At 35.6% G+C, this 12856-nt stretch overlaps 1 protein-coding gene across 8 annotated transcripts in view; it reads left to right on the top strand.

Annotated features, from left to right (window-relative positions):
* Positions 1-12856, top strand: part of Stag1 (STAG1 cohesin complex component) — a 426216-nt gene that overhangs the window by 396814 nt on the left and 16546 nt on the right. For all 8 annotated transcript variants that reach the window (XM_063249046.1, XM_063249048.1, XM_063249043.1 and 5 more), the window contains 2 exons: positions 2745-2893; positions 3636-3764. In XM_063249046.1, the coding sequence (XP_063105116.1) occupies positions 2745-2893; positions 3636-3764 (278 nt within the window). The remainder of the gene's footprint in view (positions 1-2744; positions 2894-3635; positions 3765-12856) is intronic.

Raw genomic sequence — 12856 nt, 5'->3', positions numbered from 1 at the left:
ACTATTTAAATATAAAAGGTATTTAATGAGAAACACCACTAATATCCAAATAAGGAAATATGTTACATACACAGTATTCCATAAATAAGATTGGTAGTATGTGAGTATCTAATCAATTGAAATAAAGATATCAAAGAGCCTACAGCAGTGAGCATTTCTATATACTGTGCATATGCATTTTGCTTTTGATAAAAGTCTCATTTTGATCAGTGAGGTAAGGATAAAGATTATTCAGTAAGTAGTGATGTGTCAGTTGACTATGTACTTGGAAAATAGCTACCTTAAAAATAGTGATTTCAAGACCTACAACAGCTACCAAGATCTGTGTCAACCAAAAAAAGAGGGGAAATATTTGTAAAATCCTCTTTCTAAAGAAACTACAAAGCACAAAGCTGATATTGTACATAAACTTCAATAGTTTTATATACCAGTCAGCACTTTGAACAAAGGTTGAAGAAAAAAACCAGCCAATAATCCCACTGCTCTCGGAATCTGAGGCAAATGGATTGCAAATTTCAGACAAGTCTCAGCAAGTTAATGACTACGAGACCATGTCTCCAAAAATACCAGACTGGGGATATAGCTCAGTATAAAGGCCCCAGTTCAATCCCTTGTACTGGGGGGAAAAAATCAGATGCTCATACGTAATAAAGCCTACAAATCACTAAGAAGGAAAAAGTGAGCAAGGAGAGAGAAAAGGTATTTTTCATAGAAGAAAGCCGATATACACATGAATAGAGGCACAACCTTATTAATAATGAATGAAATACAAATTAAAGCATGAGATATTTATCATTGTTGAGCAGATTGCATGAATTGTAATGACTAATAAGAATATGGAGAAGTGTGGGCCAGGGATATGGCTCAGCTGCATAGCACCTCCTGGGCAAGCATGAGATTGTGAGTTCAATTCCCAGTAACCTCCTCCCCCCCAACAAAAAAGGAAGAATGTGGAGAGGACTCCGTTTTAAAAATACCACTTCTTTCTCCATAGAAGACAGATTTGTAGTATATTTCACTTTTTGGGGTTTTTTGTTTGTTTGTTTGTTTGTTTGGTCTTTTTCTTTTTTATCGGTACCGGGGATCGAACACACGACTGTCTGCTTGCAAGGCAGACGCTTATGCCACTGAGCTAAATCCCCAGCCCCTATATTTCACTTTTTAAGATGTGTATCTATATGAAGCCATGTTGCAAAAAACAAAAGGAAAGAAGGAAGGAATTGTATGTGTATATATATGTCTAAACTGATCTAGGAGAAGCTCAGATTTTTGACACTGGTTATCTTTATTGAGGAGAATGGTTTTAGTAGCAGAGAGAAAGAACTTACACTTTTATATTCCTTAAATTTTTATTTTTTACACTTTTATATTCCTTAAATTTTTATTTACTATGAAATGTGCTCAGTTTTGCAATAAAATGAATGTACTGTAACTACAAGCTCTAAAGTTTAAGGCTATCATATATTAACTGTAAAAACATTTCAAAGATTAAAAATTTATAAACAATTACCTCTGCATAAATATGAAAATCGCAGTTCATTTTAATAATGACACTGAAATTAGTTCAGGCCAATGAATGCTGGAAAACACTAAAAATAAAGGCAGTGTAGTAGAATACAGGAGCTATTTCAGTAAGTTGTATGATGAGAGTGAATTGAGGGAATAAAAAATTAGAATGATGGTTGCCAGGCCTGGCAGTAAGGAGAACAAGGTAAAAGAATAAAAGTGTGAACAAAAAATGTATACAAATAAAGCAGATGTAAACAATTATGTTTAGGACCCATGCCATAAAAGGAATCATAGAAATGGGTTCTTTTTTTTTTTTTTTTTTTTTTTTGGTCTTGTCTTTTTCTTTTTTATCGGTACCAGGGATCGAACTCACGACTGCCTGCTTGCAAGGCAGGCGCTTATGCCCCTGAGCTAAATCCCCAGCCCCAGAAATGGATTCTTAACTGGCACATAAAATAGGGTCAGGAAGTTAGAGATATTTTTAAGATGCATGCATCTAGTAGAAAAGAAGTTGTTAATGATGCAGAAGAAAGGAATAAAAGCAAGAGCAAAACTCCTGAGTAGACGAAGCCATATGATTTTCTTCCTGTATCAGTATATAAGAAGAGACTGAACAGTTCACCCCACAATAATAGCAGGGAAGATACATTTATACAGAAAGAGTTAAGTTTCTAATTTCAGTACTCTGACATTTTGTTTTTGTTATTTTGAAAGAATGTTCATACCATATGTATAATTTGTAAACTCTACCCAGGATAAGAATGTTTCAACAAATAAAATACAATTTTGTTATTGGATAAGGAAAAATCACAGTTCTTTATCTCCAAATGTATGTGGACTTTGTAGTATGATGTTCCTATCTACAATACAGTAAGAAAAAAGTTCTGAACCTTATATTTCATATATTGGCATATCTGTAAAAATAAAAAGAATATATGGATGTTTTAAATGTATGTGATGTATTTCCTTTTCCCATCCCAAAATGCATTTTCCTCTAAAAACTTTATTAAAGAAATAAATTCCTTTCATCATGTAATCATACCACTAGCATGAAATGAAGTCAAATTAATGATAGTAAATGACTAACTGAATACTGTCTACAATTTAATGTAAGAAAAAAAACACTTAGTTCATTTTACACCTTTTACATTTTTAATTATATTACCTATTTTATAAGTAAACAAAACGTAAAATTTCATAATTGTAGATTCTTGCCTCTTTTTTTCTTTTACCAGCTGTTTAATGAACTTGTTCAAGAGCAAGGTCCCAACCTAGATAGGACATCTGCCCATGTCAGTGGCATTAAGGAATTGGCACGGCGCTTTGCCCTTACATTTGGACTGGACCAGATCAAGACGCGAGAAGCAGTTGCCACACTTCACAAGTAAGTAAGATAAAGCACAACTTTCTGTTACACAGAATCTAGTTTACTGAAAGTTAATTGAAGTAACTGTTGTTTGACCCATTTTGAAAATGACAGATGATAAAATTTTTCAGTTGTAAGAATTTCAGTTATTAATCGCACTTAGAATCTCAACTACTGTGGGATTTGTTTTTATTTATTAAAAAATTTACTGCCTTGGAGATATAACTTAATTATAGTGTGCTTGCCTAGCATATGCTAAACCAAAGGTTGTAACACCACCAAAAAGAAAAAAACTTAAACCACCCATTTTTATCTCATCTTATATACTATAGAAAAGAAAGTTTAATAACATTCTTGTCTGCTTGATCAGTAAGAAAATGCTATGAGAATCAGGGGTTTAAAAAGACCATGGAATACTGTGAAAAGTGAGTGACAGAAAATCTTAAGTTACTTGGTACCTTGACTACCTCAAGAAGCAAATTTTTTGACAACTATGTTATCTTTCTAGTTTTATGATATTACCATCAGGAAATACATGTAAACATTTAGATTTGTTGCTGTATAGCTATTTTTATTTTTCACAGCTTAAGATTCGTACTATAAATAATTAAATGTGTAAAATACATGATAAAAATTTAATTAATTTGCCATTTGAATTTATCCAATTTTAATTCCTTTACTTACGATTTCATTACCTTCCCAAATGTTTCTGTAAAACTGGCTGTCTGGAAAAATAAGGTGCTATTTTGTTCTACTTCAGGGATGGCATAGAGTTTGCCTTTAAATACCAAAATCAGAAAGGACAAGAATATCCACCTCCTAATCTGGCTTTTCTTGAAGTACTAAGTGAGTTTTCTTCTAAACTTCTTCGACAAGACAAAAAGACCGTGTAAGTTGCAAATTCCAATAGGAGTTTTTTTTTTATAGTGATGCCATTGAAACTTTAAGTGCTTATTTTTGAAAAATTATATTCATCTATCTAGATATAATTCTTGCTTATAATTTAACCTTTGTTTTCAGGAACTGTAGTTTTCTTTGCAGCTTTTATAATTAGTCTTTGAACTGCTCACTTTCTACAATCTACTTTTTTTTTTTTTTTTTTTTTGTCTTTTTCCTTTTTATCAGTACCAGGGATCGAACTCACTACTGCCTGCTTGCAAGGCAGGCGTTTATGCCGCTGAGCTAAACCCCCAGCCCCCAAACCTACAATCTACAAAATGAAATTAACAAGTAGAAATCATTCTCATTCTGAAAGTCAAGGAAGTGTGAACACTAGCTAAGCCATTGTGTGGCCCTTATAGTTTTACATTAATTTCGTTTTACTTTTATTTTCTGTTTTATCTCACTTATTTCAAGAAGATTAACTTGAACTGAACATGTTAGTGCACACTGGTAATCACAGCACTCTGCAAGGCTGAGACAGGAGGATAACCAGTAGAAGTCCTGTACAACATAGCAACTTGGGAGATGCTGTCTCAAAATAAAAATAGAGGGCCAGGGATTTAGCTCAGCAGCATAAGCGCCTCTCTGGCAAGCACTAGGTCATGAGTTCGATCCTTGGTACCATAAATAAATAAATGAGCTGGGAATATAGCTCACAGCAAAGCCTGAATTTAGTACCCAGTACTGCTCCCCCCAAAAAATGTTCAGTAAGCCCATAATACAGTCAGATAGTATTCTAATGCTAATATTCTACATAGAAACACAACATAAAAATGCATACAAACAAGATTATTTCAACCACTAAGATAGGATAATAAAATAATAAGAAGTACTAAGTATGGGTGAGAAGATGGTTTAAAAAGTTTTTTATAAATTTAAATTTAGCTTACATTAAAATTGCACATATTAATGGGGTCTATGTGATGTTTTGATGTTTATATATTATGTAATATTAAAAGTTCAGCATCTCTGTCTACTCAGGCATTTATCCCTTCTTCAATGAAGATACTCAAATTCCTTTTGCCTAGTGGGTTTTTTTTTTTTTTTTTTTTTTTGGAGATATATGATACATTGTCATTATCTATAGTCTTCAGATTGTGCAGTGGCAAGACAGAACTCATTACTACCATCAAACTATGACTTTGTATTCATTGATCAACCCCTGCCAATACTTATATCCCCTTATTGTCTCAAGCCTGTGGCAACCACTGTTCTACTGTCAATTTCTATGATAACAACTTTTTTTAGATTGCACATACAAGTGAGATTGTACAGTACTTGTTTTTCTGTGCCTAACTTGTTTCACCTAATGTAATGATCTCTCCAGTTCTATCCATGATATCATAAAATGACAGAATTTCATCCTTTTTATGACTGAATAGTATTTCATTTTGAATATAAACTACATTTCTTTATCCATCATCATCAGTCAGTGGACTCAGGTTGTTTATACTTCTTGTTGTAGATACTGCAGTAATAAACATGGGAGTGCAAATGTCTCTTTAGCATATTAATTTCATTACCTTTGGATTCTTAGATCACATGGTAATTTTGTTTTTAATTTCTTAAAAACTTTCTTGCTGTTTTCCATAATGCCTATACTAATTTATATTCCTACTAACAATATGTTGGAGTTTCCTCTTCTCACATTGTCACCAATACTTTTTATCTTTAGTCTTTTTCATAGTAGCCATTCTTTCTAGGGTGAAGCAGTACCTTGTGACTTTGATTTACTTCTCATTGATGGTTACTGATGTTCGGCATGTTTTCATATACCCATTTGCCATTTTATGTCTTTCTTAAAAAATGCCTATTTTATTAGAAATGCATTGTTTTTGTTTTCTGCATTTGTTTGTCTGTGACAGGGTCTTGCACAGTAGCCTAATCTGGGCTTGAACTTGTGATCCTCCTATCTCAGCCTCTTAGAGTGCTAGTATTATAGGCATGAGCCACATTGCTCAGGTTAGAGTTCTAATTTTTTTAATCAGAACAGATTGGGGGTTTTTTTGTTTGTTTGTTTTTTTGGAGGGTTGGGGGTTTTATTTGTTTTGGTGATTATTTGGGATATTTGTTTTGTTTTTGCTATTGACTTTGGAGTTCTTCGCATATTAGAGTTCCTTATGTATTCTGGATATTCATCTGTTATCAGGCGGATAGTTTAACAAACATTTTGTCGTATTCTCTTCACGCCATTGATTATTTTACGTCTTTGGTGAAGACTTAATTTGTGTCTTTCTCCTTTCATCTCCTGTGCTTTTTGGATCTCATCCACAGAAGCCTTGCCTATTCCAACATCTAGAAGGATAACTTCAGTAGTTTTGGAGTTTGGAGTCCTAAATTTTTAATCCATTTAGAGTTTTTTTGGTAACTAGTGACACATGAGGGTCTTGTTTCATTCTTGGGCATGTAGATATCCAGTGTTCCTGGTGCTATTTATCGAAAAGACTATCCGTTCTCCACTGAGTGTCCTTTGTGCTTTTGTGAAAAATGAAATAACAGATGAATTGTACATGCTTGTGTTTACTTACAGGCTTTCTGTTCTGGACCATTAGTCTATGTGTCTGTTTTTATGTCAGTACCATGCTGTCTTGATTGCCACAACTATTTTAGTACATTTTGAAATCAGGTAGTATAGTACCTCTAGTATTTTTTCCTAGAATGCTTGGGCTACATCTGGTATCTTTTTATTCCCTATAAATTTTAGAATTATCTTTTTCTATTCTGTGAAGATGATTGATTTTTTTTTTTTCCTTTTTATCGGTACCAGGGATTGAACACATGACTGCCTGCTTACAAGGCAGGCGCTTATGCCACTGAGCTAAATCCCCAGCCAATTATTGATATTTTAATAGGGATTGAACTCAATCTGTACATTTCTTAGGTTAATGTGGGCATTTTAAAGATATCCTCACAATCTGTGAACAAGATGTGGCTTCCCATTTATTTGTGTTCTCTTCCATGTCTTTCATCAGTATCTTACAGTTTTCATCATAGAGCTATTTTACCTCTTCGGTTAAATTTACTCCTAGGTATTGTTTTTGTACCTATTGCAAATAATATTGCTGCCTTCATTTGTATTTCAGATTACTTGCTCTTGATTTAGAATGAAACTACTGATTTTCATGTGTTGATTTTTGTATCCAGCAATTTATTAATTATAATAGTGTTTGGGCAGTCTTTAATGTTTTCTGTATTTGTAAAATCATGTCTTCTGCAAACAGCAACAATCTGATGACTTCTTTGGCAATTACATGGTCATATCTTACTGGTCAGGATAGGCTTCCTATACTGTGTTGAATAAAAGTGATTATCCTTGTTTCAGATCTAAGAGAAAAAAATAAGGTTGATAATATAGCTTAGTCATAGAGGGCTTGCTAGCATGCATAAGGACTTGTATTTTGATCTCCAGTACCAAATACAGTAAAGAGATCTTTCAACTTTTTCCCATTCTATATAATGTTAGCTGTGGGGTTACCATATATGGTTTTTATTATGCTAAGGTATATTCCTTCTATATGTAATTTTCTATCGTGAAAAATTGTTGAATTTTCTCATGCCTTTCCTGAATCTGTTGAGAGGATCATACGGTCTTTATTCTTCAGTCTGTTAATATATTTTTTTATCACATTAATGTTCATATATTGCACCATCCTTGCATCCCTGGAATGAATCTTACTGGACCGTGATGAATACACGTTTGGTTTGGTTTGGTTCAGTTCAGTTTGGTTTGGTTTGGCTTGGTTTTTTGAGATAGGGTCTCACTATGTTGTCCAAGCTAGCCCTGAACTTGCCATGTAGCCTAGACTGGCCTTGAACTCAACAACCTTCCTGCATCAGCTTCCAGAATACTGGGAATACAGGCATGTACCACCATGCCCACCAACTTTTTCCTTTTTTCTTTTCTCTTTTGTGTATAGTATTGAATAAAGGTGGACATCCATGTCTTGTTCTACATCTAAGAGATCGGAGGGGAGGAGGAATGGGAGGAGTGGAAAATTGAACCTAGCACCTCACACATGTTAAGTATGTGTGCAATTGAAATATATTCCCTGCCTGTGCAGATTTGTGTGTCTGTGTTCATCAAGCATGTCAACCTTTCGTTTCTTTGTTGTTGTGTTCTTTTCAAGTTTTCCTATTAGGGTAATGCTGACTGTGTAGAATATGTTTAGAAGAATTCCCTCCTCTTCAGTACTTCAGTATAAGTTAAGCAGAATTGGTGATTTCCGTGTTTGGTGCTATTCATCAGTGAAGCCATCTGGTGCTGGGCTTTTCCTTTTCAGGAGACTTTTTATTGCCAGTCGTCTTGTTATTCATCATTGGTCTGTTCAGGATTTTTATTTCTTTATGAGTCAATCTTGGTAAGCTGTATGTGTGCAGGAATTTATCTATGTCTTTTAGGTTCTCAAATTTGCTGGCAAATTGGTGTTCTTAATAATTTTTAATGATGCATTGTATTTGTTTTATCTGTAATAGTAACAGATTTTCATCTCTGATTACATATTTTTTTTTCTGTCTTAATGTAGCTGAACCTTTGCCAGTTTTGTTTGTGCATTTTTTGTTTTGTTAATTTTTTTTACTCATTAATTTCTGCTCTGATTTTTGTTCTAATTTTAAGGTTGATTCATTTTTGTTTTTCCCCATTTCTTGACATAATAATAGATTGAGATCTTTGCTTTAGTTGTATAAGCACTGACTGACGTAAACTTCTCTCTTACTACTACTTTTCATGTATTTCATAGTTCTATGTATGTTCTGTTTACATGTTCAAGATTTTCAATTTCCCTTTAATTCCTTTGTTCCTCCATTGGTGGTTCAAGAGTAAATAATTTCCAAGCATTTGCATTGTTTCCTTTTTCTTTCACTAACATAGTTGTGCTGTGTAGTTCAGGCTGGCCTTGAACTCAGAGTAGCTCAGGCTGGCCTCAAACTAGTGTGTTTTGATCCTTTATGATTTTATTTGCTCTCCTCTAGGATTTTTGCTTTATGGTTCCAAAAACCCTTGTAAAAAGCAGTTTTTTGTTTTGTTTTGTGTGGGGGAAGCAGAATGAGACAGTTTCGCTGTATAGTTCAGGCTGTCCCTGAATTCACTATGTAGCCCAGACTGGTCTCAAACTCATGGCAATCCTCCTGCCTCTGCCTTCCAAGTGCTGTAATTACAGGTGTTTATCAAAAATAGCTTATCAGTAATAGTAAACTATTTTGTTAGCAAGATTACTCAATCATAGACAAAAAGAAATGGGCCTGGGGATGTTATTCAGTAGTAAAGCATTTACAGGCATGCATGAGGTCCTACATTTAATCTCCAACACCACTGAATACAATAGAGGAAAAAATACATTTTTAAAAAGCTCATTTCATTTCATTCCTCCCATATTTTGAATGTTTGATGCTACATTTTGCATCCTACTATATGTCCTGTTAACATAAGTAGCAGGTGGTGTGGTGTGGTTTGGTTGGTTTAATTTTGAGACAGGCTTTCATTCAGTTGTCCAGACTTGGCTCAAACTTGTGATTCTTCTGTCCCAGCCACCCAGAGTGCTGGAATTACAGGTAGGTGCCATCATGCCCACTTAATTTTTGTTTTTTATTCTTCATCCTAAAGAGATAAGTGGTTTACATACCATGTTTATAATATTATGTTACCTGTAAGTTTTGTATCTTATAGTATCTCCTTTTTTTTTTTTTTTTTTTTCTTTTTTATCGGTACCGGGGATCAAACTCGTGACTGTTTGCTTGCAAGGCAGGCGCTTATGCCACTGAGCTAAATCCCCAGCCCCTTAGTATCTCCTTCTTAATCATTACTATCACTTATTTTGTGGTTAGAACTCCTTTATACCTTTTTTGGAAGGACTGTATATCTGGTAGAGATATAATCTCAACTTTTTGTCTGAGAATGTGTTTTGTTTTGGTTTTGTTTTGGTACCAGGGATTGAACTCACAACCTCACGATCTCGCACTTGCCAGGCAGGCACCTATACCACTGAGTTAAATCCCTGGGCTGAGAATGTGTTTATCTCACCTCCATTTTAAAGAATAACTTTGCTGAGTGTAGTGATTTTTTTGAGAGGGGCAGGCTTTTGCCCTCTTTAGTGCCTTCAGAATCTTAACCTTCTCTTTTCTGTCTGTAAAGTAAGTGTTATACTTTGGGGGATTTTCATTTCCCTTATCTGACTCTAGTAACCCAAATATTTGCTCTTTTGCTACAGTTCCCAGGTTTCTGTAAGCTATTCTCAGTCTTCTTCATCCTTTTTTTTTCTCTTCCAGCTATATATTTCCAAGAGCAATTCATTAATTCTTCTGTTTGTTTTGTCTTGTATATAACTTATATTGTGCATGTGATTTGTTTTTTTTTTCCTAATCAGTACCGGAGATTTTTTTTTCACCTAGTGTATTTTTCAGCTCAAGGATATTTTAAATGCTCATATTTCTGTTTCTCTGGGTTTTTTTTTTTTTTTAAGATACTAAAATTGGCAGTCCAGGATTAGCTCAGTAGCATAAGTGCCTGCCTTGCAAGCATGAGGTCGTGAGTTCAATCCCCCATACCAAAAAAAGATAGTAAAATCAACAAAGCAAGACAAAACAAAGACAATCAAGACAATGAAACAAATTGGTACAGAACTTCATAGCAGGATATCGAGGAAAACAATAATAGCTACCATAGTGTATCTTGTTATCTTCACAATAGTTGTCCATTAGCAAAATCAAACCAAAAACAAAACACTGTAAGACCCGTCAAAACAGAATATTGAATAAAGCAAAACAATCAATCAGAAAAAAGCAAAACAGTGAAAACAATATTGAACTTCAAGACAAGACAGAAGCAAATCCCCCATATTGAATACTACCACCCTCCTAAGAGATGCTTAGACCTCTGGCCGCAGGTCTGCATAAACAACCAAACAATACAAGCATTTAGTTGTTTTATGTACCTTAATTGCTATCAACTCAGGCTGCCTTCAGAACTGGGGTGTGGGAGCAATGTTTGATTTTCAGCCTTTTCAGGCTCATGATAAGTGTTGTCATTTCTTTCTCTGGAATATGCGTGCATGGCTCATACAATTTACCAGAAAGTCTGGCTGGTTGATTTCTTGATTGGTCTCCCAAGTCTCAGCATGGTGGATTCTCAGGAGATGCTGACTTTTCTCTCCCTGGAGTGCGCACAGCTCATGCAGCTTACCAGGAAGGCTGGCTGGTTTTTCTTTGGTTGGTCCCCCTCATCTGTGTTCTTAAACTTCATTGAATTTCTTTTAAAAGGAATTATTCTTCCAAAAGTTTGCCATATTGGTTAAATGTGGCCAGTTTTTAGTGTCTAATTTTGATGCTTTTTAAGATGAGATGTCATATACACTATGAAAGAGTAGGTATTTATTCCAGTCTTCCTAATCTGGCCTTTGTCTGTCTTTCTAGAAATTGTAGGCATGCTATTTATTCTCTCTCCAGCTGTAGCCACTTCTCCTATTTTAGCAGTAGCTCTAGGGCACCTTATCTCCAGATTTGCTGAAAGTCCACTGTTGGTATTTTATTATCATTTCAGGATTACAGGACAATTCAAGTTCAGATTTGGCTGAAATCTACAGTTGCTGTGTTCTTCAGCATGAACTAGGGGAGTAGCTAAAAAGGGTGGTCCAGCCCTGCAACCCTTTCTCTGGGATGGGGGAGGCCCAGAATCCTTATCCATTATCAACAGTCTGTGATCACAAACTACAGGCACTGCCTGCTCTGAATATAATCATCATGAAAAAACTGGCCCCAAGCTCTTATGCCATATACTACTTGACCGCCAACACAATGGCTGGACCATAAGCCTGCAGTCTACCCAGCCAGATGCTGAGCTGGATTCCACCTGAGTCTCACAGCCACACAGGGACTTCACAATCCAGGGGAAGGAAAGTATGCCCCAGCCCCACCCCAAGGTTGGCAAACCAAAACATCATCCAGGGCAAATCTGTAGATTCCATCTACTAGCTCCAACCTTTATATAGTGGACTTTGTTTTCTACCTGGATCCAGGGCTTACCTTTATGAGACCAGCACTGAGCTCTAAGGCAATATCCTGTGTTAGCTTTTCTGCCCTGCTCCCCAGTAGGCAGAGTTTTGTTCCCCACTCTACTTCCTGTGATTACAGGTGCAGTGGTAGTGAAAGTCTCATTAGCCACGGGGATTATGAAGCTCAGTCAGTGGGGCATGGCCTAAGGACAGCTTTTCTTACTCTGTCCAGCACTTGGTTTCACCATGGCAGGTTTAACTCAGACTTTCATAACTAAGGCCTAGACTTAATTCTTTCTCCTTCCCCTGAGCTTCAAGTATCTGTTCTGATAAGGTGAGAAATAATGAGACATAAGTGAATAATGCAGTTATCTCATACTCTGTGTGTCTATCTCTCCCCCAATACACACTCCTCCCCTGTCTTTCTCTTTCACCCCTTCTTTGCTCTCTCCCTTTCTCCTTCTTTCCCTCTCCTTTCTCCTCTATCCCTCCTTCCATCTACTTTTTGTTTTTCATCTTTGTGTGTGTGTGTGTGTGTGTGTGTGTGTGTGTGTTTTTCGTGGTACTAAGGATTGAACCCAGAGGACACTGAGAATCAAACTTACTACCTTGCATTTGTCAGGTAGGTTTGAACTTGTGATCCTCCTGCCTCAGCCTCCCAATAACTGACACTACAGATACTCTGCTTCCACAGCTGTCTTTGAAGTATCTTTTAATTATACTAAGGCAGGCACTGTGACCTCTCACCTCACTTTCTTAGCTCTGCAGATGACACTTGGATATATAAATAGCTGTTTAAATTAGTGTCTGTGATGATTTTTAGGAGATTTTATTCTGCCACCTTGGTCCCTCCTCTGAATCTGAAAACTTTAATAGTAACATTTTGAATCTATGCATTTTCCTCCAAAGATCATTTTAGCATCCTATAACTTTGAGTTATAGTGCATTTCTGTTTTCATGCATCTTTAAGTTTCTTCTCATTTCACTTGTTATTTCTTTTTAACCAATTGATTTTTAGGACTGTTTCATTTAATTTTCACATACAGTAAGTCCC

The sequence above is a fragment of the Cavia porcellus genome, unplaced genomic scaffold (assembly GCF_034190915.1).
Source record: "Cavia porcellus strain 051 isolate PalLab524CR breed Dunkin Hartley unplaced genomic scaffold, mCavPor4.1 scaffold_5, whole genome shotgun sequence".
Lineage (NCBI taxonomy): Eukaryota > Metazoa > Chordata > Mammalia > Rodentia > Caviidae > Cavia > Cavia porcellus.
This window is presented reverse-complemented; position numbering and strand designations above follow the sequence as displayed.